This window comes from Balaenoptera borealis, assembly GCF_965194805.1.
Source record: "Balaenoptera borealis genome assembly, chromosome: 5".
NCBI classification, from domain to species: Eukaryota; Metazoa; Chordata; class Mammalia; order Artiodactyla; family Balaenopteridae; genus Balaenoptera; species Balaenoptera borealis.
Window position 1 is genome coordinate 12,634,295 of NC_138862.1, and position 27,399 is coordinate 12,661,693.

General features: G+C 39.5%; 1 protein-coding gene across 17 annotated transcripts in view; it reads left to right on the top strand.

Annotated features, from left to right (window-relative positions):
- SYNJ1 (synaptojanin 1) overlaps positions 1-27,399 on the top strand; it is an 86,194-nt gene that overhangs the window by 7,177 nt on the left and 51,618 nt on the right. For 16 of the 17 annotated variants that reach the window (XM_082395033.1, XM_082395035.1, XM_082395038.1 and 13 more), the window contains exons 3-6: positions 15,906-15,992; positions 18,241-18,508; positions 21,552-21,777; positions 22,540-22,623. In XM_082395033.1, the coding sequence (XP_082251159.1) occupies positions 15,906-15,992; positions 18,241-18,508; positions 21,552-21,777; positions 22,540-22,623 (665 nt within the window). Of the gene's footprint in view, positions 1-8,238; positions 9,410-15,905; positions 15,993-18,240; positions 18,509-21,551; positions 21,778-22,539; positions 22,624-27,399 lie in introns of those variants that run through there. The other variant, XM_082395030.1, reaches the window with a different exon arrangement.

The window sequence follows — 27,399 nt, forward strand, 5'->3', positions numbered from 1 at the left end:
GCAACCACTGAAAACCCAGTTTCACTAAGATCTGATGTCTGATGTCATAAAGGAATGTACTGCAATCAAATGTTAAAACTCTGAGCTACCCCAGGCTAATAGTTTGGGCAGTGTCCAGCATGTGTTGAATATCTCCGTGTTTCTTTCCATTTAAAATATCCCTCGTCTCTCCTGAGAGTTTGCTGAAGTGTCCCAGAGCATCTCAGCATACAGTTTAGACTGGCATTAGACATGCTTTATTTCATTTAATTCTGTGGGTTGTACTTTTATCCGCATTTCGCAGATGTGGAAACTGAGGCTTGGAGAGATTAAATAACTTCTCCAATGACATAGTCTTACCATTTGCTTTTTCGCTGTAATTATTATTTATGCTTTTGTTAGGGTGGTGGTTATTATTGGGTGGGGTTGAGAAATGAAGAGCAAAAAGAAAGGAATGCCAGTAGACTTTAAAGTTGAGTGAAATGGTAAGCATTTTCTAATGAGGGAAGTGTTAAACTTGCTGTGTTTTTACCTACAAACGGTTAATATCTAAGAGGGAAACATGGTTTGATTTAGCATTAGGTAATTAGAAACTTTATGTTTTAACTTTGCCGGGCCAAGTTCAATGTCAGGTTTTAGAATTTTGGATGAGGAGTGTAGTAGGTGGCGATGACAAGCAGTGTGCATAGTTTTTTGTTTGTTTTTTTAATTGCCAAATGCTGCTAGTCAGCACGATTGCCCTTTAGGTGAGTTGCAGTATCTTATCTCTTTTTAAGAAAAAATTTCAAGTTGAGGAAAGAAGTTCCTTTTTTATAGTTGACTATTTCTGTGCAGAAAAATGAAATTTAGACTGGTTATATACCACTTCATGTTAGGGTTGCAAAAATTCATTTTCTTTTTGTAAACAGTTTTTGGAATGTTCGTATTTAATAGAAAAGAAAATAAATAGCAACTTAATATCAACACTTAAAAAAAAAAATCAACCTTACTCCTCTATCCTGGGCAGCAGGATTAGCCTGCTAACATAGGGCCAGTAGTAGTTCCTAAGTGCCTTCTTTTCTTTACCACTTAAGTGTGCTATGAGGAAGTAAAAGGTGAAGGCAAAAAATTTCTCTCTCACTGAACAGTAAAGCCTTGTTATGTGACTTCTTATTATATGATTTCAGGTCTCTCAGATGTTCTAAAATGTCCTTAAAATATAACTAGGCCAGGAATGTAACAGGATACTTGCTTCTGAGCATGATGGTGTAACAGGATCTGTATTTGCCCTTCCACCTTAAATAACAACAACAACAAAAACGAACAAAAAAATGTGAAACAATTTTCAGCCCTTGAACAATAGGCAGCACAAGACACTGATCCCTAAGAGAAGGGAAACAAATGAGGGGAGCCTTGCGATCGCTGCCTTGAGACCTTCCAGGCTACAGCCGCAGCAGGATGAACCCAGACAAAGCCTGGCAGTCTCCCTGCGTTGAGGAGATAGAGTAGGAACTTCGGCGAAACGCGAGCATCTAGAATTCTCAGGACTAAGTACCAGAAAAGGTATAACTGCACAGAGCTCTTGAGATTGTAGTGGATTCCACTTGAGACATCAGCTGACTTCTGATTGGTGCCAGTGTATGAGGAAGCTATCAAGGCAGGAAAGAACCACCAAAGAGGAGCAGGCAGAAAAATTCCTGGAGCTCAGGGCTGGGCGTAGTTCATGCTCCAAACAGCCAGAATAGAGAAAACTGGTAATACTCGGGGGATTGGGTTGAACACTCAGAGAAGGGTGTATTACTTCAGTAGTGGAGCCAAGTAGCTCTAGACCACATGCTGCTCTGGTCCTGCCTGACAGAGCTTCAAAGCAAGACCCAAAGGGGTCAAACTGTTTCCAAATAATTTCCAAATAACTCAATTGTATCCCAGAATAAAGATTATAGGAATGTTCATAGGAATACAAAATATATATACATATATCCAGCATTCAACCCTGTCAATTTCACAATGTCTGGCATTCAATTAAAAATTACCATGCATGAAAAGAAGCAGGAAAATATACCCTGTAATGAGGAGAAAAGTCAATCTGTAGAAACAGATGCTTAAATTAATAAGAACATTAAAATAGCTATTATAAATATAGTCCATATGTTCAGGAACACAGGAAAGAATGAACATGTTAAGGAGAGACATGAAAAATGTAAAGGCCCAAATCACACTTCCAGAATTGAAAAAAACAATGTCTGAAATGAAAAAAAATACACTGATGGGGATTAATAGATTAGACTCTGCAGGATAAATGAGTGGCGAATTTGAAGACAAAATAATAGAAACAACCCAAAATGAAGCACAGAAAAGCAGACTAAAATAGATAAACAGAGCATCAGAGGGCTGTGGGACAACTTCAAGTGGCCCCATATGTATGTGCAGTTGGAATCCTAGAAGGAAGGGGGTGGAGCAGGAAAATATTTGAAGAAATAATGGCTGACAAGTTTCCAAAATTGATGAAGACTATAAATTCACGGATCCAAGAAGCTAAATGAACCCCAAGCAGAAGAACCATGAAGAGAAAGAACTACACCCAAATATGTGATCAAATTGCTTAAAACCGGTGACGTAGAGAAAAATCCTAAAAACAGCCCAGGAAAGAAAAAAAAAAAGATATAAATGTAGAAGAAGGAAGATACAAATCATGATAGACTTCAGAAACAGTCCAAGCCAGATGAGAAAGAGCTAGATCTTTAATGTACTGAAATGGAAAAAACAACAACCACCCTGAAACTGTCCACCTAGAATTCTGTACCCAGTCACAAACAAAGATGATGTAAAGACTTTTAGATGTTCAGATGATTAAAAAAATGAGCCAATTATATGAGTAGCAATTTAAATAGTATTGCTTTTCTTTGCATCTAGTGCCAATACATTCAGAAATTTTGAGGTTGTGAAGTCTGAATCGTTACATTTTGTTACTTAGTTATGTTTTAACTCTAAGCTTGAAAGAGGCAGAAAGAGTGGAATGGATTAGTGCAATTGGGGTTAGTCTTGTAAGCAGAGTGCCAAAAGGAGGTATATCTTTAAAAATTGCATATCATGTTTTTACTGGTGACAGTTTAAATTTGCTTGAGTTTTTAAATGGTTGTTAATAAGAATTTGTGTTTTATCTTTTTCCACTAAAATAGATTTTGCAAGTGAAAGCCATTGTTATTCCTCTGTAATGTTACACAATATGAGCAATGCATTCACATTGGAGTGCATTTCATAGCTAATGAACTAATCAAATTACTGTGAGTACATTTGGCATTTGGAGAGGTGCATTAACTCTTAGTGGTCAACTGGACACCTATTTAATTACTCCCTCAGTTCAGGCTGGAAGAATTTATGTACTCTTTACACTCCTGGATGATTTTAAGATAACTTAGTCAGTTAAAAGAAAAAATAAAAAACAAAATACTTATTAAATTATTGGCTAAAACATACTGAATGTTATTAAAATTCTCTCTTCTTGGGCTTCCCTGGTGGCGCAGTGGTTAAGAATCCGCCTGCCAATGCAGGGGACACGGGTTCAAGCCCTGGTCCGGGGAGATCCCACATGCCGCGGAGCAACTAAGCCCGTGCGCCACAACTCCTGAGACTGCGCTCTAGAGCCCACGAGCCACAACTACTGAGCCCGTGTGCCACAACTACTGAAGCTCGTGTGCCTAGAGCCCGTGCTCCACAACGAGAGAAGCCACTGCAATGAGAAGCCCGTGCACCGCAACGAAGAGTAGCCCCCTCTCGCCACAACTAGAAAAAGCCCGCGCGCAGCAACGGAGACCCAATACGGCCAAAAATATATAAATAAAATAAATAAATTTATAAAAAAAAAAAAAAAAAAAAAAAATTCTCTCTTCTTCCCTTTTATTATAGTCTTCTTACATAACTTTATAAAGTGTGTTTGCTTATATAAACTAGGTCTTTGCAATAAATATTTATTATGGGTTATGTTTCATTTTGTTCACTAGCCGTTGAATACCTTACTGAAAGGTAGATAAACAGCCTTTTAATATCCTGTGGACCATGTTCAAAGTATAGGCAGGATGAATCTTATTATTTATTTTATTTTTTAAATTAAAAAATATATATTTTATTCATTTATTTATGTATTTGGCTGTGCCGGGTCTTAGTTGGCGGCACACGGGCTCTTCGTTGCAGCACGCGGATCTTTCAGTTGCGGCATGCATGTGGGATCTAGTTCCCTGATCAGGGATTGAACCCAGGATCCCTGCATTGGGGGCGTGGAGTCTTAACCACTGGGCCATCAGGGAAGTCCTGAATCTTATTATTAAGTAAATTCCTAACTGGTTGTACATTAGTGCTCGTTAGTGGTCTGTCTTGGTCAACGCTGGGGATATGACTTTGGCCTATCTTGTTTCACAATTTGATTATTTTCTTGGAGAATGGGGTAGAAAGGTTGTTATCAGATTTGTAGATGTTGCAAAGCTGTGTGGGACTGATGCAGAGCGGGGTAGAATAATTTTTTATTTTGGATGGCACAGTTGAGATCCAATTTTTTTCAAACTGAGAAAATGGGTTAGAACCTACAAAATGAAAATGCACTCCCCCTTGTTTGAGTTTTGTGTCCATTCCTGAACCAACTACTGTGGCTACAGGGATATCAGGTGCTACTTGGGTTGGGCAGATGATTGGCAAAAGAAGGTAGAAATTTCTGTGATTGTTTGAGTTCCCATAAAACCCCACCTGTACCATGGCTACATAGTAAGGGAGGGTGGGCACAGGTACTGGGTCGATGGTCACCTTGACCACTGCATTCCTTCAAATCTGCTCTCCTTCAGTCTTCCTTATCTCAGGGGACTGCTCTCTATCCACCTAGCTGCTTAAACCAGAACTTAAGAATCACCCTCTACACCTCCTTCTCTCTCATTTCACACATTCACTCCATTACCACGTACCGTCAACTCAACCTCCTAATTTCATTGAGAATCCACGCAGTTCACCGTTTCAGCTGGTTCTGCACCACTCAAGCCACTGCAGTCTCTTTCATGGACCTTTATAATAGCCTCCTTAAATGGTCTCCCTGCTTCCACTCCCCCTACCCACTCTCCAGTGTTCTTAAATACACAGTTTAGATTTTATTATTCCCCTGCTTAATACCCTTCAGTGGTTGGTCACTGAACTTAAAATCCAAACTCTTTAAAATGACCTGCAATAAAATCGAGTCTGTCTCCCTCTTCAGTCTTACACTGTACTGTCTGTTGGTTTCTGTGTTCCAGCCACATTGGCCCTTTTTTTTTTAAGTTCTGAATGTATCAACTTCTTTCTGGTCTCAGGGTCTTCACAAAAGCTGTTCCTTCTGCTCAGGATTTTATTTTTAAAGATAAACTTGTTCGCACACGTGGAAAAGTACATAAATGATAAATGTTCGACTTGATGGCTTATTACAGAGTGAACATATTCATGTTACCACTACCAGGTCGAGAACAGAACGTTATTGCTGGCTCTCCAGAAGATTCTGTCATGTTCCTTTCCAATTATTATCTCCATCATGATCTGCAAAGATAATCACTGTCCTGACTTCTTACCTCATAGGTTAGTTTCATCTGGTTTTCAACTTAACATAAATGGAATCATTCAGTATGTATTCTGTTGTGCCCAGATTCTTTCATTCAGTGTTAAATATGGGAGATCATGCATGTTGTAGCATATAGCAGTAGTTTATTCATTTTCATTGCTATGTAGTATTCCATTGTATGAATATTCCACTATTCTGTTGACATTTGCTTTATTTCCAATTTTTCCTATTATAAATGACACTAGTATGAATATCCTTTTACATGTTTTTTGGTGCACATACATACATATTTCTGTTGGATATTTTCTTAGGAATGGAATTTCTGGTCGTAGGGTATGTGGATGTTGTCTGGAACACTTTTACCTGCACTCTTAATTTGGCTAACTTCCTGTTTATTTTTCAGGTTTCAACTTAAAGGTCACTTCTGCAGGCAGGCCGCCTATTCTAACCAATGCCTTCCCCCACAAACAATTTGAGATTAGGTCCTCCTGTTGCAGTCTGTTGGAACTCCATCACTCTACTTAGTATAATTTATAATTTTGCAGGTGTATGATTTTATAATGCCTGTCTTCCCAGTGGAAGGTATTGGGGCACTGACTTTTTTAATTCCTAGAACTTTGCCAGGATCCTGGTATATGGTAGGCATTCAGTAAATACTTGTTGCACAAATGGGTGAAAGGTTATTTTTATTTTGAAATGTTGCCAAGATTGGGATGTGCAGTTTAAATAGAACACTAATTTGGTTAGCTGAGTATGTTTCAGCTGGAATTTTAGTTATTTACTAACACAAAGAAAACCTTTTTCCTTTAAAATAATTTTCTCTTTATGTGTAATGAAATGGAAAGAGTCTTTACCACCAGCTGGTTATATGATCTTGGACGAATCACCTAACCTCTAGTCTTTTTCTTCTGAAAATGAGTAGCTTGGACTGCACGATCTCAAGGATCCTCTGACTAGAGGATCTCTGCTTCTACACCAGAGTTGTACCTGCATGCAAATAAGCCGGCCACAAACTGCGGTGCATGGAACCACAGGCAAATTGTGTTTCTAGGAAGGTCGTGCTAATTTGTAATCCTGTTTTCATATTCTTACTGGCTTTCTTCAGCTTGGTCTTCTGTATCATCAGCTAAGGAAAGACAGTCTGTTCCCACCTGGAAGGTTTGAGCCACAGCAGAATGCTGACCTTGGATGGCAGGACCTTCAGTGGGTAGCGTAATTATTTAGTTTGAAATATTAATTCATCAGAAGTTAGAGAAATCTACATTTAAATTTAATCCTCAAAATACCATTTAAGTTTTTAAAGAAATGACTTTTTATTTATCTGAATGTCTTAGATAATAAGTTAATTTTATTTCTTTCCATTCAGATGGTAGAGTTAGCAAGGCAGGCGTGACCATCGTGTTGCAATTATCCTATGTTTAATAAGCCTGTATTTTAGAGTCACAACTCATGAAAATCAAGAAATAGGCATATGATTATGTTTTCATCTGAATTTCTGTAGCCTGATCTTTTGTTTCTTATCTTAGTTGCCTTAACTTCTCATTTGAGAAGGGCGGGTGTAACACCAAAAATGCTGAGTAATGCCAGCTATGTCATATGACAGAGTGCTATAAAATAAGCCAATCCAGCAAAAAAAGGTGTTGAGTAATGTGATAGAGAACAATAGGTATGTTAAATTTTGAAAGAGAACAATTGATATATTTATACTCTGAGTGTTTTCTGTAGTCTATAAATAGATAATCTCTATAGCTTCTATTTTCATTACTTTCCTGTAGTTTAAATAGGAGACGTAGATTAGGCCTGCCTTCAGTCATGAATTTGTTCAGTTAAAAAACTCTGAAACAGGCACAGAGCTAAAATAATGAATAAGTTATCTGTATTAAGTTGTGGGATATCACTAGCTCGTGGCTTTACGTAGTTTTAAAGACTTCTTAACTCCTTCTGTGATGACAGGTAAAGGTAAGCTTATGATTTTCCAGCTACAAGTTTGACAGAGGAGAATATGAAAGCTAATTTATTTCGGATGAATGTAAGGAAAACATTTGTGACAGAGTATTAGCAATATTTACCCTTCTTGGGCTCTCCATTCTATAATTGCCGAGTCTGCTTCTTTCCCGATTTGTTATATATCTATTATTTGATGAATATATGATAGCCTTGGGAAGAGCAGGCCATGGGGCCATTCTCAAGGCTGTAGAACTTATTGCTCCCTTTCAAGTTTATAAAAGTCCTAGTGCCCATTGAACTTTTGCCTACTTGGAGGAAAATACCTCTCGGATCACTTAGAATCCGAGCAGCCTGTCCTCTCCCACTGACTGGCCAGGTTATCTTGTCTTCTCTCCTCTCTCAGTTTATCCAGGATACCAAAGAATGTTGTCAGAATAAATTTTATCTGGGGAAGTATCAAACATACATCAAATAAGAGAGGATAGTGTCGTTGATTCCCATGTATCTGCCAGCCAACCTCAGCGATTATCACAGACACTTTTAAAAATTTATTTATTTATTTATTTATTTATGGCTGTGTTGAGTCTTTGTTGCTGCGCGCAGGCTTTCTCTAGTTGCGGTGAACAGGGGCTACCCTTGGTTGCGGTGCGCAGGCTTCTCATTGCGGTGGCTTCTCTTGCTGAAGAGCACGGGCTCTACGTGCGCGGGCTTCAGTAGTTGTGGTGTGCGGGCTCAGTAGTTGTGGCTCGCAGGCTCTAGAGCGCAGGCTCAGTAGTTGTAGCACACGGGCTTAGTTGCTCCTCGGCATGTGGGATCTTCCCGGACCAGGGCTCGAACCCGTGTCCCCTGCATTGGCAGGCAGATTCTTAACCACTGTGCCACCAGGGAAGTCCAATCACAGATGCTTGTGTTTATCTATATCCCTTATCTGCTATCTCCCCCCCTCCACCACCACTGTTTATTTTGAAGTAAACAGTGGACATCATTTAATTTCATCCATAAATATTTTTATGAGAATAAATGTTTATGGCACATATTTTATTTTGCTTTAAATTCTTTTCTATGACCTGATTCATATTCATATATTCACTAGGAGTAGATTCAGAGGGGCTTCAGATGATCAGTTCTAATGACGTGAGGATATGTTTAAAAATAGAGCTATAATTATAAATTTACGCTTAAGATAGCTCTGTGTTCTCAGGAAATGCACATTTGCACTAGATTGATGACTAAGATTTAAAGGATGAATGAAAGATATAGTGTTGAATGTGACATGAGAAGAAAAGTTTTTCCAGTTAAAATAAGGAAAATAAGGAGGGGGTTAGTTACTGTTGATGCCTGAGGTGTCATAGCAGTAACTTCAGAAGCCAGGCTCTGTCTTACCTTCCGGGCTTAACAAATGAGCTGAAGACATGTGGCCCTCCTTACCTAAGCTGAACTGCTCAAGATCTTGATCGGCTCAGAATGACTCCTAAAACAATGGGCTTCTTGGCTATTCCTACCTACCCGTGGTTAGAAATCAGTCACTTGTAAAAAGAAAGGTTTGTTTTTCCTAGCGTTTCGTTTGTTTAATAACAACATGAAAAGGAGGAAAAACAAACCACTTCTCTTTCAAAAAGCAGGCTGTTGCCCTCATGGAAAGCGCAGTAGATAATCTTGAAAGACAGCACTAACAGGAGAGTGAGTAGCCTGAACTTCCGTATCACCATGTTTCCTGAACTTTCATTTCTGCTCATTGTTTCCTCTGAGCTCTCTGCACCCCCTGCCATTTTATACACTCCACAGCTTACACCCTGGTTAACAGTCATTTAACAGTGCCCATTTTCCCATCCTCACCTTCACACCCCACCACAGACGTCACATTTGAAAATTTCCAGACATCACTATGAGGAGCTGTTAAACTTCAATAATGAAGGCATTCAAATGCTATCAGTGGTAAGGTAAAATGTTTATCTTTTTGTGTATTATTTTATTTATTTATTTTTAAGTTTTTAAAAAAAAATTTTAAATTTTTTTATTTAAAAAAAAATTATTATTATTACTATTTTTGACTGTGCTGTGCGGCTTGTAGGATCTTAGTTCCTGGACCAGGGATTGAACCCAGGCCCCCTGCAGTGAAAGCGCAGAGCCCTAACCACTGGATTGCCAGGGAATTCCCCTTATGTATTATTTTAAAACTTACAAAACATTCCCTTTTGTGCCAAAACCTCTCAATTTATTTTTGTCTATTAGATGAATACTTAATCAATAGCTGCAGTGTTTAGAGTCTCTGTGTTAGGTGGGCATCGTGTTGAGATATAAAGAAATAAGACTTAGTTTCTATTGCTACTAGTAGACAAGTGTCTGTGGTATAAAGTAAAGAGAAGAAAGAGATTTCCTTCCAGCCAGAGTAATCAGAGGAAACTTCAGGAAGAAAGCAGCATTTTTTGTTAGGTATTGAAAGGTGGGTAATATTTGGAAACACAAAGATGGCTAACAAGTATTCGGGATGGAGAGAACGTGGTGAACAACAAAAGAGAGGGGAGGGAGGGGAAAGAACATGGAGCCTGTAGGAGGGGAACAAGTTACTCATTTTGGCTAAAGCCTGGGATGCAAGGGGAGAGTATTAAGGGAAAAAGAAAGATGGGGATGGATTGAGTAAAGTCGTTACAAATGCTGTGTTTTATCTAAAGGTTATACACATTATTTTAAAGTGTTATGGCTTTCTTTCTTTTTTTAAATTAATTTATTTTTGGCTGCGTTGGGTCTTTGTTGCTGCGCGCGGACTTTCTCTAGTTGCGGCGAGCGGGGGCTACTCTTCATTGTGGTGCACAGGCTTCTCATTGCGGTGGCTTGTCTTTGTTGTGGAGCACAGGCTCTAGGCGCGTGGGCTTCAGTAGTTGTGGCTCGCGGGCTCAGTAGTTGTGGCTTGCGGGCTCTAGAGCGCAGGCTCAGTCGTTGTGGCGCACGGGCTTAGTTGCTCCACGGCATGTGGGATCTTCCCAGACCAGGGCTCGAACCTGTGTCCCTGCATTGGCAGGTGGATTCTTAACCACTGTGCCACCAGGGAAGTCCCATGGCTTTCTTATTTTAAGTAATCTCTTTGTAGTGGAGGAATCTCAAATTATTTTCTAGAATTAAATTACCAGAGAAGTGGGACAATAATTTAATTAGATCCCTCCTAATCATATATTTCTCTGTATTTCATGGAGTTTCATAAAAGAAGGGAATCTCTTTCCCCCAATTTAAAAAAATATATATGGGGAAGGAATAAAATGGTATTATAAGAGTTTATCTTCATGCCATTTAGAGAAAAAAGCTTCATAACTTAGGAATATGCACGTGTATTTTGAAAGTTATTTTTGCTGGCTACATTAAGAAATTTTTTTGAAACTTTTAAATTTCAAATATATGGAAAAGTTGAAGTTCAGTATAAAAGAACTTTTTTTTTTCTGAACTATTTAAGACTACTAAGTTGCCAACAAGGTACCCTGTCACCCCCAAATACTTTATTACATATTTCCTAGAAAGGTATTCACCTACATAACTACAATATAACCATCAAAAAATTAACATTGGTACCTTACTGCTGTCTAATCCTCAGACTCCATTTAAGTTCATCAGTTGTCCCAACAATGCCTTTCGTAGCAAAAAAGATCCAGTTGAATTTTGTACATTTTATTTAGTTATCATGTCTCTTTAGTCTCCTTAAATGCGGAAAAGTTTCTCATTCTTTGACGTTTATGACCATAAAACTTTTGAAGATGAAGGCCAGTTGTTTTATAGAATGTCCCTCACTCTGGGTTTGTCTGATGGTTCCTCATGCTCAGATTGAGGTTATCTTGGCAGGAATATTACAGAAGTGCTGCTGTGTTCTTTTCATTGTATCCTGTCAGTTGACACAATCTTGACTTGTCCCATTACTGTTGGTGTTCACTTGGATTACTTGGGTTAAGGTGGTGTCTGCCAGGTGTCTCTGGCTGGCTCTTTTTTCCTTCATAATTAATAAGTGTTTGGAGGTGAGGTACTTTGAGACTATGTATGGTCCCATTGCTCTTCAAACTTTCAGTTTATGGGTTTATTTAGTGGGTTGTAATCTGTTACTCTTATAATTTATTTTGATGCTCAAATTGTCCCAGATTTCACCAGTAGAAGAAGCCCCTTTAAGCCAGCTTCCGCATTTTTGTAACATGCCACCATCATTCTTTGAACACTCCCTTACTTTCTGGTGCAAAAACATGGTATAGGCTCATCTTGTCCCTGCCCTTCCCCTGGAATTTGCTGTTTCTCCAAGGAGTCCTAGTTCCTTTTAGTGGAGAATGGTATTAGAAGGCAAAATCTGGGTGCTAGGTGTGCTGTTTGTTATTGGGGTATTGCTGGTCATGGTCCTGTCAATGGCTAGAGCTAAGGAGAACATACAAATGTATATGTATATGCATACATAGTTATACCCACCCATTTGTATCTCTGTCAGTCTGTCTCTCTAGAAAACCGTGAGTTCATACTGGTAACTCCAATTCTGATCATCGCTGCAGTGTCCTTTCTAGTTTTCTCTCTTTCCATGTTTGCAATTCCCTTCTCTGACAGTGAGAAGCCTACTCCTGTGGTCTTTGATCATTCCCCTGTGCATAACCACTCTCCTGTTGCCCCTGCAGCCTCCTTCACTGCGTGGCTGCCTTCTTCACCCCAGTGGGGCTCCAGCACCCTGCCTGGGGCTCCCTCCACTGCACCCTGCCTTCTCCACCCCTCTCAAGCTCCAGCATCCCGTGCCAGGCCACTCCTACTGTCTCTGGATGGACACCACCCTCCTCACTCAGACTTCAGCATCTCCTCCCGGCTGCTCCTCCCGCCAAGTGGATGCTTTCTTTCCCCACCTCTGACTTCAACTCCATGAACAGGGCCACCCTTCTTACTCTACCTAGACTCTCACAGCCTGCAAAGAACCTCCTTCCCTTCACCCCAAACCTTTGAAGCATAAATGGAAAAATAGGTAATCATCTGCCGTCCTTTAGATTAAAAATATTTAAGAAGAAAACACGTGGTTTTCTTTTATGAAATTGGAAGTGTCTAGAGTTAAATGTTTGTATGGCTCTGAAATTGCATTCACTAGTTCATTGAACATAAATTACTGAACCCCTCCTGGGTGCCAGGCACTGAGCTAGGTCACCGGGGATAGGACGGTGAGCTAGACAAAGCCCCTTCCCTCATGAAGCTGCATTCTCTGACTCTGTTTAAGCTTAAACAGGTTAGTAGCAAATTGGTAATCTCTCTAAGCCTGTTTCCTCATGTCAAGTGGAAATAGTCGCAATTCTGCTCATGGCGTGCTTGTGAAAATTAAATAACACGTGAAAAATACCTAGCCCAGTAACTAGTTAGCTACTGTCTTAATCATCACAGAAACAACATACAAGTACCTCAGCTAAAACAATATTCATCACTCTAAAAAATCATTTAAAATTTTCATTTAATATTTTGAGGGGAAACCAAAACAATTCCTGGCAGGGAAAACGAAATCTCATCTATTCTTTGAATCATTTTTTTTTTCTTTTAGCATACTTTTATCTAAGAATATGCACTTTAGTTTAAATTGTGTGTGTGTGTGTCCTGTTTCTTGAGTCTCAGAATATAATACAAAAGCACAAATAACTAAGCAGCATGACATTTGTTTGCATGTTTGAATCAGGTGACAGTCTAATAGATGGGTCTTCTTTGGGCCTGAAAGACGTGGTAGATTCATATGTCTGGAGCACAGTTAATGAAAAGGTAATTATTATGCATTATTAGAGAGAGAACATTTTGTTGCAGGGTAATTTGTTATAAAATGACTTTCTCTTTTCTAAGGGAAGGCGATGACTTAATATTAAAAATATATTTTCTTTTTAACCCTTACTAGCTGCTGGTATTGGACCCCAATTGGCTGCTGCTAAAACTGATAGATACGTCTAGTAACGTCTGTATTACTCTACTAGTGATAGTATTTGAAATGCATATAGCATGTAACCTGTAAAACTCTGGAATAGTATTTGCCCTGGAAGCCATGCCTTCTATCATCAGAGATATAGCAAGCCTCTCTAAGGTTTGCTTTTGTACATGTGGTACTCTTAACAAGGCAGTATTTAGGGGAAGGAGTTCCTATTTTACTTTATAAAATATTAAAATTTATGTTGTGATGTTTTCTAGCTGTGTTCCTTGTCACTGAGTGTTAGGAGTAACTGTTCTCTAAATATATAGTACAGTAATAATAATAGGAACTCTAGGAATGCAGAATGAAATTCAAATCCCCATAACTTTAGTGGCTTGGTGAAATCTTCCTCACTCCCTCACTTCATACTGGGTGGTTTGATAAAGATAAAGACCTACCCCTAATAATGAACATACTAGAAAATTGTGACAGTACCAGCTAATTGAGTGACTGAGTCCTTCAGTCTTAGCCTGTGCTGCCAGCTAGCAGAGCACAGCTCATTCGAAGGCAGAAGTGGGATAACTAGGAAGAAGTATAAGAGTAGATGGTCTGAAAAGAGGTGAGACAAGCGGGGAAAGTGAGCTGGTCTGTAGAACCCTGGAGAAGAGCTTCAAAACAAAGGAAAAGGGCTCTAATGCAGGGTACTATGGGATATTAGGAAAGCAGTAGACTGAGAAGATAGCCATTTTGTTGGCAATAAAGATTGACAGAGAGGGACTTCCCTGGTGGCGCAGTGGTTAAGAATCCTCCTGCCAATGCAGGGCACACGGGTTCGAGCCCTGGTCCGGGAAGATCCCACATGCCACAGAGCAACTAAGCCCGTGCGCCACAACGACTGAGCCTGCGCTCTAGAGCCCGCGAGCCACAACTGCTGAGCCTGCAGACCACAGCTACTGAAGCCCGTGTGCCTAGAGCCTGTGCTTCGCAACAAGAGAAGCCACCGCAATGAGAAGCCCACGCACCGCAATGAAGAGTAGACCCCGCTTGCTTCAACTAGAGGAAAGCCCGTGCACAGCAATGAAGACCCAGCGCGGCCATAAATAAATAAATAAATAAATTTTTTTAATGTACTATAATTCTGTATCAGAATGTAGTTTATTAGAATTTATAACATACTGTCATTCATGTACAGATCATAGAGGAATGAGGAAAGGGGAAAGGGGTAAGTGCAAGAGATAAGAGGTAAATAAGGAGTGAACCAGTCAGCTAAGAGGTGAGTTGGTGGGGTATGGGTAGGGAGTGGATAAGGGAAGGCAGTAAAGAAGAAAAGAACTGGAAGGGAAAGGATAGAATGAGAAAGAGGCTCATACCTTTCCAGATTTGTAGACCTTAGAATGTAGTATTTGTACTCGTCCATTGAGTTACTAGCTGTGGTTTATGTTTCTTTGGTTCTGTGTTCAATTTTTAATAAGTGTATTTGCTAAGAACTAGGCATTTTCCTTTAAAGCTTCAGGATTTGTTTTTTTGTTTTGTTTTGTTTTGTTTTTCCTGAATAGAATAACCACAATAGCCTGTCCTAGGGAAATTATTCTGTGGGTTATATTCGTTGGCAGATAACATTAACTTCATAGCAGAAGAAATCAATCCAGACAAAGACCAGACTGACAATTTCCCCTCTGCTAGACTCTGTGGTCAAGTATTGCCATTAGCTTTCATTATTTAAATGTTAGTAGCCTTCTGTGCGTCAAGCACTAAGTGTCAGGGATGAAAGGATGAATAGGACAGAATTCCTGCCTTCAAGGAGCAGGCTGGCTAATGAGAAGGACAAGTGTTGAGTATATTTTAAATGTTTGGGCAATGTCAAGAGGGAGCTCTGTGAAAGGCCTGTGCCTGGAGGAGTAAAGAAAGGTTTCCAGAAAGTGACTTTGTGCCTGTGTTTTTATAGGGTGAATAGAATTTTGCCAAGAGGCAAAGGTTGGGTAGAGTCTTTCAGGCAGAAAGCCAGATCGCTGTGCAAAGGTACAGAAATGTAAAAGACCATGCTTGGGCCATAGTGAGAGTTTAATCTGATTGGAGCCTAAGATGCAGGGGGTGGGAAGGAGAGGAGAGTTATGAAAAATGAAGCAGAAAGGGTATGTTGAGGCCAGATTCTGGAAGATTCTTTGTTAAGGAGTTGGGTGTTGTCCTATAGGGGATACCATAACAGAGAGTGTTCCTGGTATTAGAGTAGGTGAACAGATCAGTGGGACACAGAAGAAAATTCAAAAGCAACCTCAAAAACATATGAATATTGTTAAAGGTAGTACTTCAGATCTTTAGGAGAGGATGGATTAGTGAATAGATGGGCCTGGAGTAACTTGTTAATTCTTTGGGAAAAACTGTTAAGTTACTGGTTTGAAAAAATATTTTATGCGATGCATTTATGTTAAGAATATCAGATTTAGATTTGGACATTTTTGCTTGAAACTCTGGCTTTATAGCTAAATAGAATCTGATGTTTCAGGTCCTTTTTCTCACCCTAAAACTATATTTATTTATTTATTTTTATAGCATCAGCAGAAAAAGAAGCAATCAAGAGTACATACTCCAAAGTTCTAGATGCTTATGGACTTTTAGGTGTTTTACGATTAAATCTTGGTAAGTAGTCAATATAATTGATCTATTTTTTTCATTTCTGTTTTTGTCATTCTAAAGATTTGAGAGAGACTATCTATTTCAGACTCTATATCTGAGCTATAAGTGTGGTAACAGCTTTTAAACCTTAATTAAGCTAATCTTGAGATAATGCTTGTTGCCCAAAAAGGCATGCTACACGCTCATGCTCTTGTGATTTTTTTTTTTTTTGCCAGCTCATTTTATGAGGCTAGTATAATCCTTTTTTTTTTTTTTAATGTTTTTATTTATTTATTTTTATTTTTGGTTGTGTTGGGTCTTCATTTCTGTGCGAGGGCTTTCTCTAGTTGCGGCAGGCGGGGGCCACTCTTCATCGCGGTGCGTGGGCCTCTCACTATCGCGGCCTCTCTTGTTGCAGAGCACAGGCTCCAGACACGCAGGCTCAGTAGTTGTGGCTCACGGGCTTAGTCGCTCCGCGGCATGTGGGATCTTCCCAGACCAGGGCTCGAACCCGTGTCCCCTGCATTGGCAGGCAGATTCTCAACCACTGTGCCACCAGGGAAGCCCCTCTTGTGATTTTAAGTTCCAGAGACAGCGTCCTATTTGAACACTTTAAGAGACTGGTATCAGTTGTCAAAAGAGAAAATCAGGGCATTGCCCTTTTTCATTGTTTCAGTGCCTTTAGGAAAAGATGTCTTAGTGGGACCCACACACTGATTTCCCTGGGTTATAGTGGGAAAGGCATCTGCTTTGTATTTAAAAGGTCTCAGTTGAGCCTGTGTCTGCTACTTAGTGTCACCATGGGCTGCAAAGTAACCTTTATGATTCTATAACGGTGTGACTCGGAGCGTGGCCCAAGGACTGGGCCACGTTCCATAAACTGGGTGAGTTTACGTTCCATAAACTGTTTTGTTATTGGTCTGGATGAGATAAGAAGCCAGCACCATCGTGCAAATCAACACATGGCTTCCTTCATTGATAAAGTCTTACTATGGAGAAAAAAAGAAGTCAGCGAAACCAAATGGTGAACTTAGTGATGTCGTTTTCTGTTCTGGAAGAAGCACCTTTTCTCACCATGAACTGGTAACTGTGAACTGGTTCATGGGGCATACTTTGAGGAGCTCTGGTCTATCAAATGGAGACTTGCCGTATGTTATGAATCTATCACATGTAAAGTACTGTGCCTGGCGCTTAACTGATACTGTCTTGGGTCATCCTCGCAGTCCAGTGAGATTTGTTTTAATCTTATTTTCTAAGGGTGGATATCTCAGGTTGGTTATGTTAACACAGTGAAGTTGGTCTGGATAATAAGTAGTGGAGGAGCCAAGGCGCAGGGTGCTTCTGCCTACATTAAAGCCCACGTTCAAAGTACACCACTGCTGGTGGTTAAGAATCCACCTGCCAACGCAGGGGACACGGGTTCGATCCCTGGTCCGGGAAGATCCCACATGCCGAGGAGCAGCTAAGCCTGTGCGCCACAACTACTGAGCCTGTGCTCTGGAGCCTGCAAGCCACAACTACTGAAGCCCGTGTGCCTGGAGCCCTTGCTCCGCAACACGAGAAGCCACCGCAATGAGAAGCCCGTGCACCGCAACCAAGAGCAGCCCCCACTCACCGCAACTAGAGAAAGCCCGCGTGCAGCAACGAAGACCCAATGCAGCCAAAAATAAGATTAATTAATGAATTAAAACAAAAAAAAAAAACAAAGTACACCACTGCTGAATTCCACCTTCATACCCATTGCGCAGAATTTTTGTCAAAACTAGATGAAAAAATCCCTATGAGTTTCTTATAAGCCAAATTGCTTTATAAATTGTTTCCAAGGACTTTTTCCACATAGCAGCAGCAGCAGCTCACAGTTATGTGCCATTTTTTCAGCCTTACTATTCACACAGAACTCTCACATTCATTGTCTTGTCTGAACTTCCTAACAATCTTAAAGGAAAGGTAGGGAAGATAACGCATATATTTTTTTAAATTTGATAAATCTTGCATACCCTTCAATTAAGTAGAGGAACAGTTTCATAAATGTGAGATTATCCTGTTAATGTTTAAATGCTTCATTATACTGAATGTATTTAAACAAGGATTTTTTCCCCTAACTTTTGCCAAAATCTAGTTGTGAACTTAAACATGTCTATGATAAACTTAAAATAACCACAAGGCCAGAGATTTTCAAACATGGAGACACGAGAAGGAAGGCAGAAGAAACTTTGAATAGCTTGAAAAACATTGGGACTTTTCATCCAATTAAAGTCTTTGGTTTTTGCAGGTGATATTATGTTACATTATCTGGTCCTCGTCACTGGATGCATGTCTGTTGGAAAAATTCAAGAATCTGAAGTTTTCCGAGTTACTTCCACTGAATTTATATCACTACGAATCGATTCTTCAGAGGAGGATCGCGTTTCAGAAGTGCGAAAAGTGTTGAATTCAGGAAATTTCTATTTTGCATGGTCCGCATCTGGAGTCAGTTTGGATCTGAGTCTTAATGCCCATCGTAGCATGCAAGAACATACAACCGATAACAGATTTTTCTGGTGAGTTCATATTACATTTTTCCCTTTGTAATCACGTGCTGTGCAACATAGAAGGTTGAGCAGTTATTTCCAGAGATAGCAGCAGTGGGCATTGCCCATTGAGCACCCCACTCTTCCCCGCTGCAGGATCCTCAGCAGAGCATAGCAGGCATCCGCTGTCATTTTTTTAAAGTCGTCATGTGATGTGAAACCCATTTACTCTCCCTGATCTAGACTGACCTTCCATTTCAGACATATATTTTAAATACTTATTTTAAAATTAGGAACGAATTAATTGTCATACAATTGTGTTACTCACGTCCACTGTTCTTAGTTTCGAGGTCTTGTCTCTGGCAGCATTGCCTTTCTAAGCCCACCTTCCCTTATTATTTTTAATTTTAAGGTTGTAAGTAGATGATCTTGATTCAAGAGCAACCGACTACGAGGAAGTAGTACTCTGGGATAAAGTTTAGCACTGTAATAAAATAAGACTTAATAAAACTTATCATAATAAAGTATGTAACTGTGCCATATTTCACGATTATGCATAAGTGCGCTGTATTGTAAGTAAGCACTAATGGGGGCAGGGCCCACATGACGGTAATTAGTATCGCTTTATTGGAGCAGACCAGATTTCTAGTATAGCTGTTCTCTTGTCCACAGTCAGCATCGATGTTGACTTTTTTCCTTAACACAACGGACAAATTTTATTTCATTTGTTTACTTATGTTATAAGGCCAAAGTCCGGGACTCTCTGCTCTCGGTCTCCCTCAGTAGTTCAGATTCAAGGTGTTTCCTCCTGTATGCTTTCCCTCCCACTTTCACTATCTGCCTTTATGGTCCTGGAGAAGGCCCTGGGTGTCAGAGGGCTTAAAGTCAACAACGTTAGGACAGGAAGCTAACTTCAGAGCAATAGCTTGGTCACCTTGTAGCTCACATGGAAGTGTCTTGGCCCAGAGGAGTGGCATGGGGGAACAGAGAGGGCAGAGTGAAAAAGGGCTTTGGAGCACTGTAGTCAGAGACTTGGAGCCTAGCGGAGGAGGAGCCGATGGGGGTGGGGTGCAGTGGGGAGGGCCGTGGGACAGATGAGTGGACGGAGTCCTGTCTGCTTGTGTCAGCCCTACACTTTTCTGACGGAAGACACATTGAAGATTCTGCAAAAGGTAACGGTGTTGCAGCTGGATTTAGGGCAGCTATCCTTACTGTTTTCCCCCCTGCTCATTTTTACCCAAAGTTTCTTTGATTGAGAGAGAAAAGTTTTCCTGCCCTAATTAGAAGTCCAGGCAGCTGCAGATGCATTGGCGAAATGGTCAGCAGTCCAGAACATCACTAAGTTTAATCAGTGGGAATAATTCATGTACCTTTTCATTCAATTATGGCTAGAGGTGGGGCAAATTTAGATAACAGATTGAAGGGTTTATCCAGCAGGAGACAGGCTGAAATGCCAAAGGTGAGTTTTGCTCATTTTACAGTTTCTACAGTTTTGCTAAGGATTGGATTCTGGAGCTTCACTTTGCATAGAAAAACGAAAGCTCTTAGAACTCATTGTGCATACCCTTGCAGCTTAACAGTAGGAGTATTTTCCAGGATACAGCCAAGTAAGTTTTGTAGCCAGAGAGTAGCAACTTCCTATCACAAAAACCCAGGTAGCTTTACTCCATTGGAGATTTGAGGCTGCTGCCAGTCGAGAGTCAGGTGTAAATTTAAACAGAATCATAACAGCAAGGCATTGACTGCAAAGAAAAATGAAAACTGACAGCAGAGGGAGAAACTCTACCTGAGCAAATGTATGGATCCCGCTTCTCTCTAAATGGGGGACCTCTGCTAGGACAGGGGCCTCAGCTGTGGTGTCTGGACAGACTGGGCCACAGTTTGAGCTTTGCCTCAGGTCAGTGTAGATAATAGTAAAGCGTGGAAGCTTAAGTCCTATTTTGAAATTAATGACGGTCATCGGATTAAATGTTATCGCAGGAGTAATCCTACTACTCATCGCCGTTCCAGTATGCTTTCCTGAGTGGATGAGAAGGGCTGGGGTTGTAGCTGGTTTTCCAGGACTGCATGGGGCCACCACCTGTTTTCTCTCTCCTACAGCTGTCGCCTGAGGAGGAGGGTGTTGGGGACAACTGCTCCAGCCGCGTTGCTGTGTATTCTTGGTATTAATGGCCCTAAGGCATCAAGAGAATGCTGTGACATTGTTTTTCTACCTCTTAAGACAACAAGATAGTGCAAAGCACTTAAAGATTTCCGCTTAAATTGGTAGTTTTAAAACTCAGAGAACCAAGCTTCAGTATTCTAGAAACTTCACTTTTTTAAGGCACCTTTTTATCTGAAAGTACCAGATAGAAAGTTTTTCTGCACAACAGTATATTTGCTTTGGTGGTAGGTTGGTGAGGAGCTTCACATGTTTGCTTTTGGAGGAATAAGGTTCGGACGGAGCCCCTGAGGCGGTCAGCAGGATGAGAAGATGGCCGGCGTGGCAGGACCCCAGCCCCTCATCCCTGCTTTAGCCGTAGCAACTCTGCTTTTCTGTTTCCTAGTCACCAGCCTTCTGCGTGTTCGTTTGAACAAAACTCTTTGCCCCAAAAAAGTTTGGCAACCAGGCCCCATCCATTATCTAGAATGTAAAAGTATTTGGAGCAGTGGAAAACTCTAGACATGCGTTAATACGGTAACCACTAGCCCATCTGGCTATTTAAACTTAATTAAAATGGAGCCTTATAAAAGTCAAGCCTTAAGTAGAGCCTTCTAAAGTAGGGTGGGGATATGTGTATGAAACCCTTTTTTGGAACAAGTGATAAATACATTATGAATAAAGGCATAACAGAAATGGGGCCCAGATTCTAAAATCATAGAATGTATGCTTCTTTTCTATGGACCATAGATCACATGTCCAAGGATCTCATTTTACAGCCCTATCTTCCAGTCCCTGGCATAGTGAATGTAAATGAATTGATTTATTTTTGGTGCTTTTTAATGTGCACGTTTCAGGAGCACCATTTTGAAACGTACGCTGTGTGTTGTCCAGTGCTCATTACGCTAATGCAGTTACTTCTTTTTTTGTTAGGAATCAGTCTCTGCACTTGCATCTCAAGCACTATGGTGTGAATTGCGATGACTGGTTATTACGCCTCATGTGTGGGGGAGTAGAAGTCAGAACAATTTATGCTGCTCATAAACAGGCAAAGGCTTGCCTCGTTTCCAGGCTAAGCTGTGAACGAGCTGGGACCAGGTTCAACGTAAGGGGAACAAATGATGACGGCCACGTCGCCAATTTTGTAGAAACAGAACAGGTATATGTTTATATTGCTTAATTCATGTATTAGGGGAGGGGCACAGAGAATAATAGAATAACAGATTTTTATTGATTCAGAACTCATTTCGACACTGTAATGTCATTTTATGGTTGTTCTTGGCTACTTATTAGCCTTAAGAAAGGATTCCACAAAACAAACTTACTTAGCCATGGCTCTTCAAGTAAGTAACAACTTTTTGCATTGCCAGTGTCATACATTTTAGTATTGAATTTAAAATCCTCAATTATAGAGCTAGACAACTTAAGAAAAGTGTGTTTTGATGAAATTAAGTCAAACCCAACTCTTAAAGCTAAGTATATAGTACCATTAAAATGAAAAGTTATAATATTTTTGACTATGAAACTATGTAATTGTAAATTCAGGCCATGCCCCCAGTCCATTTCAGATCTTCAAATTAGTTTTTGAAAAATAGAAAAAGCTAAAGAAAAAAAATGAACTCTGAAGGTATATGTATAAAATATTGAAATTCAAAAGGAATTCCTTTTTAAAAGTTGTAATTCTTATGCTTCTATAGTCACTATTTTCTTGGTTAATGTATATAGAAGAACTATCACTAGTTGAAAAAAGAATCCAACTTATTTAGTGGCCTATTTTGGATATTTTGTTAGGATCATTTGTATATGAGAGATTGGTCATAAGATATAACTAGCGTGCACTAGAAGTTAGTAAATTTGTCTTTTGATGTAGAGGTAACAACTTCGTCTGTGGAAATATTTTACCCATTATTTTTCTCTGTAGGTTGTGTACTTAGATGACTGTGTTTCTTCCTTCATACAAATCCGGGGGTCTGTCCCATTGTTCTGGGAGCAACCAGGGTTGCAGGTATGTGTTTTGACAGTTTTTTTTTCTCTTGAGAACTTTCCATATTTTCTAAAGTTTCAGGATAGTTTATCAGTTCATTGGATAGTTCTATTACTCAGTCTAATAATATTAGCTAGATTCATAAATGAGGATCCAAGTATAGAGGTCCTGGAATTGTTCTAGTTATTTTTTCCTTTAATGTTCTTTTAAATATCCATAGAAATTCAGCTCCCATATTTAATATTAAAATTTTGATGTTTTCATGGCACATTGATTTTCAAAGTGTTTCTGTGCTTACTATCTCAGTATCTTAGCGTATAACAATTTAGTCTCTGTAGGTAGAAAAATGTAGTAGTTAAAACAAAGCTTCTGAAACCAGACTTCTCAGTTTGAACCTTTACTCACCACTACTAGTTTCGTGATCTTGGGCAAGTGATTTAACCCCTTTGTGTCTCAGGTTTCTTATCTGTAACCTGGGACTAATATTAGTAGTTCCTACTTCTTAGGTCTTAGGGTTCTTATGAGGATGAAATGAAAAGTGCTTAGAATAGTAACTGACACACACCATCAGCACTAGGTAAGGGTTAGCTATTGTTGTTAATAAGAATATATCTGCTACTGAAATTTTACTTTGTAATTTGTAGTGACTTGTCATCTTGAATATGTTCTCTGTTTTGCTTTCTGATCATTTTTTCCTAAACTTTCCTTTGCTGATTAAATGTCTAACCTTTAAAATGTAAGATTTTTTTTCACCTAAGATCATAATACTGGATTGCCCATAGTACTGTGATTTTGCATTTTATTTTTATTCAAACATGTTTAGTTCTTAAAGTGTTAAATTATATTCATTTTAGGCTTCTGGTATATAATGTGTAGTAAATTTTGTGCCTCAGTCTACAGTATTGAGAAAACGGACAGAAAAAAAAAATCTTGCCTCCATTTAGTTCACAGTTGGATCTCTCTTACATTCTAGGATGGTTATTGTGGAGAAAAATTGCAGACCACTTGAACCTTTTCAATAAGGCAGTTTATTCAAGACAGGCTAAGAATTAACAAGGATTAATACTTGTACTGCTTTGCTAAAATTCCTGAGTTCTCGTTAAGACCAGTTTAACTCATGTGGGTTTTATCTTTGGCATATAGGCGTAACTTAAATAGATACATTGTTCCCCAAGTCTCTCTTGGGAAAGAATACCAACCCTACCCCACTTCTCCTAACTTTTTGTGACCAGAGAAGGGTGTTTGGAATATTTGCTTTAAGAAATTTCTAAAACCTTGCTTTGATGCAAGGTAAATGCTTTTGCTTTAGAGACAGGCTAGTATAAGAGATTGTAATAGCCTATTTATAGGCCCTCTGTTTTACTGCTTTCTGTGTTATTAAGAAGTTCAGAATTACAGTGTTTGGTTATTCAGTAAGGTTGGATCCTGAGTAGTTACACTGAGGGATCCTCCTTGGGTGGGACTTCCTTCCGACTTCCTTCTGTGTTCTGTGGCCTGTCCACACAGGTAGTCTGGCTGGATAATGTCATTTGATTATGGGCTGAAAACTACAGATTTTTAAATCGTGCCTTTCTTGATAGAGAGAGTAATTTTTGAGACATCAAGGCAGTCCAGCAATTCTGCCAAATCGTCACTGAGCTGGCCTGTTGTCTCAGGTTGGGTTGAGGATTGGGTCAGTAGTTCCCAGTTATTTAGCTTAGTAGTTTTTAAAGCCAGCCTTTCTTTGAACAGGGATGGATTCGTTTCATGAGTATCTTTTATCATTTCCCCACCATTCTAAAAGAGTAGGTAATAGAGGAATGAAAATAATAGATATTGATTTAAAAAAATAAAAATATCAAGACCCCAAGTTCATGTTCTCATAGAAGACAAATAAGGACTTTTGACTTAGGGTGGCGGTAAATGGTCGTTAGGTGTCCTGTGTGTTCTCGGGACTGGGATTTATTTTTGGGGATCCTTGAAGTTAGTGTTGCCTAGTGAGATGTCGCACTTCACAAGTCACGGACAGAGAATCCTCAGGCCGTTGTCCCTTGTTCTACCTCTTTTCCTCCATGAATAATTCCTCTCAGGTTCTTAAAATATTTTAAAGGAATCTTTGGAAGTGATTTTAAAATGCAGATTCATGGCCTCAACTTCACTTGAATCTTTTTGAAAGATTCAACTTGAATCAACTTGAATCTTTTTGAAAAGATTCAAAAATAGAATCTTTTGGAATGGGGCCAGGAATCTGCCTTTTAATTTGAGTGGTTAGTTTAACCACTCAAATTAGAGAACTTGTGTTGTACTGTATCCTTTCGTGCTGCCCTTGTGGCGTATCCAGCCCTGCATGCTCCAGCGGCCAGTCCTGAGCCAGCAAGGCAGCCCTGTGACGCTCAGCCCCAGCTTTCTCCTAGGTCTTGGGACTTTCTCTTTCTTTTCATTCCCACTCCTGTCATCTCAGTTAAGGTCTTCATAATTCCTTCTGGCCCGGAAGATTCTCACAGTTTTCTAACTGGTCTCCTCCCAGCTTTCTGGCCATTCGTACCACTTTTGATCTACTACACTCATCAGATCTAGGCACCCGTTTCTTCACGTTCTGGCTTCCTCAGCTTATCCGGCTTCATGCCTGGCTACTTCCAGCAAGAATCCTCTGCTCCCCAAACGAAGGTTTGTTGTCCTTCAGTAGCCGACTCAGATCTCATGGAATGGATTCCAGTCACCACTCCACACTGATCTCTTCATGAAATCCTTGAGTTCTTCTAAACGTGTATTATTCTGTACGCATTAGGTGTATATAGTCTTGTATCCTATGAGAAATTCAAAGACTGTAGTGATGCTTCAGAGAGAGCTTGCAATCTGGGGAGACGCCTTTTATGGAAAAGATAAATATCAGTATCAATTAGTTTGAGGCATCATAAGAGTTGTCATAAGGTGCTGCTCAGGTGAGAGTGATATTTCAAGTGCCGGCAACTCACTCATTTCACTTATGATTTCCTTTTTTTTGAAGGTATTTAGCATTTATAATTTGTAGTGTTCCTCTGATACTATATCATTACATTATATTATAGCCTATATTAGTCTTAAAAGATGGTCAGCATCATGAGATCTATGCCTGGTGTGGTGTGGCACATTGAATTTTTGGTTGAATTGAAGTTTCAGAAGTATGTGAACACAAAGCAATACTATTGTCAGAAGATGATGTTCCATACCGCCCAATGAAATGGTTTTCTAAAAATATCTTTGATGTAACTTTTTTTTTTAATTGGGTAAATTTATGGTTATTTAAAGCCTTAAAACTTTTATCACCATTGACATAACTTTTTTATTATAGAATTTTTTTTAACATTGAGTAATAAAACCTAGTCTAGTCTAACCAACAGATTGCTGTGTTATGATGTGTAGCTAATTGTGTATATGTGTTGGGGAGCAGACAGCAGGGAACAACGACAGCCGTTACCTAAAAAACATGAGAAAACTTGTATTTTTTACACCTTCTTAACAGTTGAGAGTACTGTGCAAGATAAATGTTAATGAATAAACAAAATGCCAAGTCTTGAACTTTTATAGAGTTATAGGCAATTACCTGAGAGGACTCCAAAGAGAAAGTTTTCTGCCGCCTAAAATGCTTAAAGCCCTGGAGCACACATCTTTCAAAATTTAAGATTTTATACAGTCTATTAAGCACTAGAAAATGAAATGGAATATAGATGTGACATTTGGCTAATCAATTTCTTACTAAGAATAAAAAGCACTAAAGAGAGAATCCACTGATTTCTCAGGACAGTCATTCAGTTGTCTCATCAGATCAGGAGGGGTAATGCTGAGTGAATGATAATACTGTTAATTCAGTTTTGAACTTGGATGGGCATATTAGTGCTTATTTTCTAGTTTTATTTGTCCAGCTGCATGACTGATTTGGCAGCCCTTCTCCCATGCCGCCTTTAAAGTCGCTTTGTTCACAGATTAGCAAGAACGAATTCTGGGGAACTTTGATCCCAAAGTCTCAGGGAAATGTTTAAAAGTGAAATTCAGGGAAAGAATCTGGTCTCACTGCTGTATATCTTCTTGGCATCTGTTATACCTTTCTCAGTTCTGCCTCATCTCTCTGTCGCTTTCCTATAGGAGAAAAGAAAAACTGTAACAAAACACAATCGGTAGTTATTTTCCATCTTGTTTAATTCTCTTAACCCAGATTTTCTGATTCTGCAGAATGTGCTGTTACTATAGTTGTGTGCCTGAGAGATTGACTTGGAAAGTCTGTTTTTCCAGGAACAATATTTTTAATTTGTAGGATCTTTGGGTGAGGGAGGAGTGAATAGAGTATTCAGCATAACAGAGAAGAAAAGAATATGTAGACATTGCACTTGTCGGCAGCCCGGAAGAGTAGGAATTTTGGTAAGGAGGCCTGAATTGTCACGCGAATATTTTTTGAAATGAATGCTGTTGCCCTGAGAGGACAAGTTTATTCACTTGGCTGTATTTGGTTTTTTATTGCCCAAATGGCAATATCGGTTGACATATAAAGGCACGTAGTTTGAGCTTAAAACAAGGTTATGTATGTGAAAGCACTCTTAAAAATATCTTACATAAATAAAAATTCTTGTTAGTTTACAAGTGTTTCATAGTGGTCTAACTTCTAGTTCTTTTTTTGTGAGGTTGTGTTTTAAAAAATAAAAGGGATGAGAACCTCCTAGAACTTGTTTTTTAAAGAATATCATGAATGGCAATCACTCACCTCACTACTGGGTGTTTAGCAAATGCATTGTTACATACTGTAAACAATATTTCTTTTGTCTACATGTTGGCTTTTGGTATGAT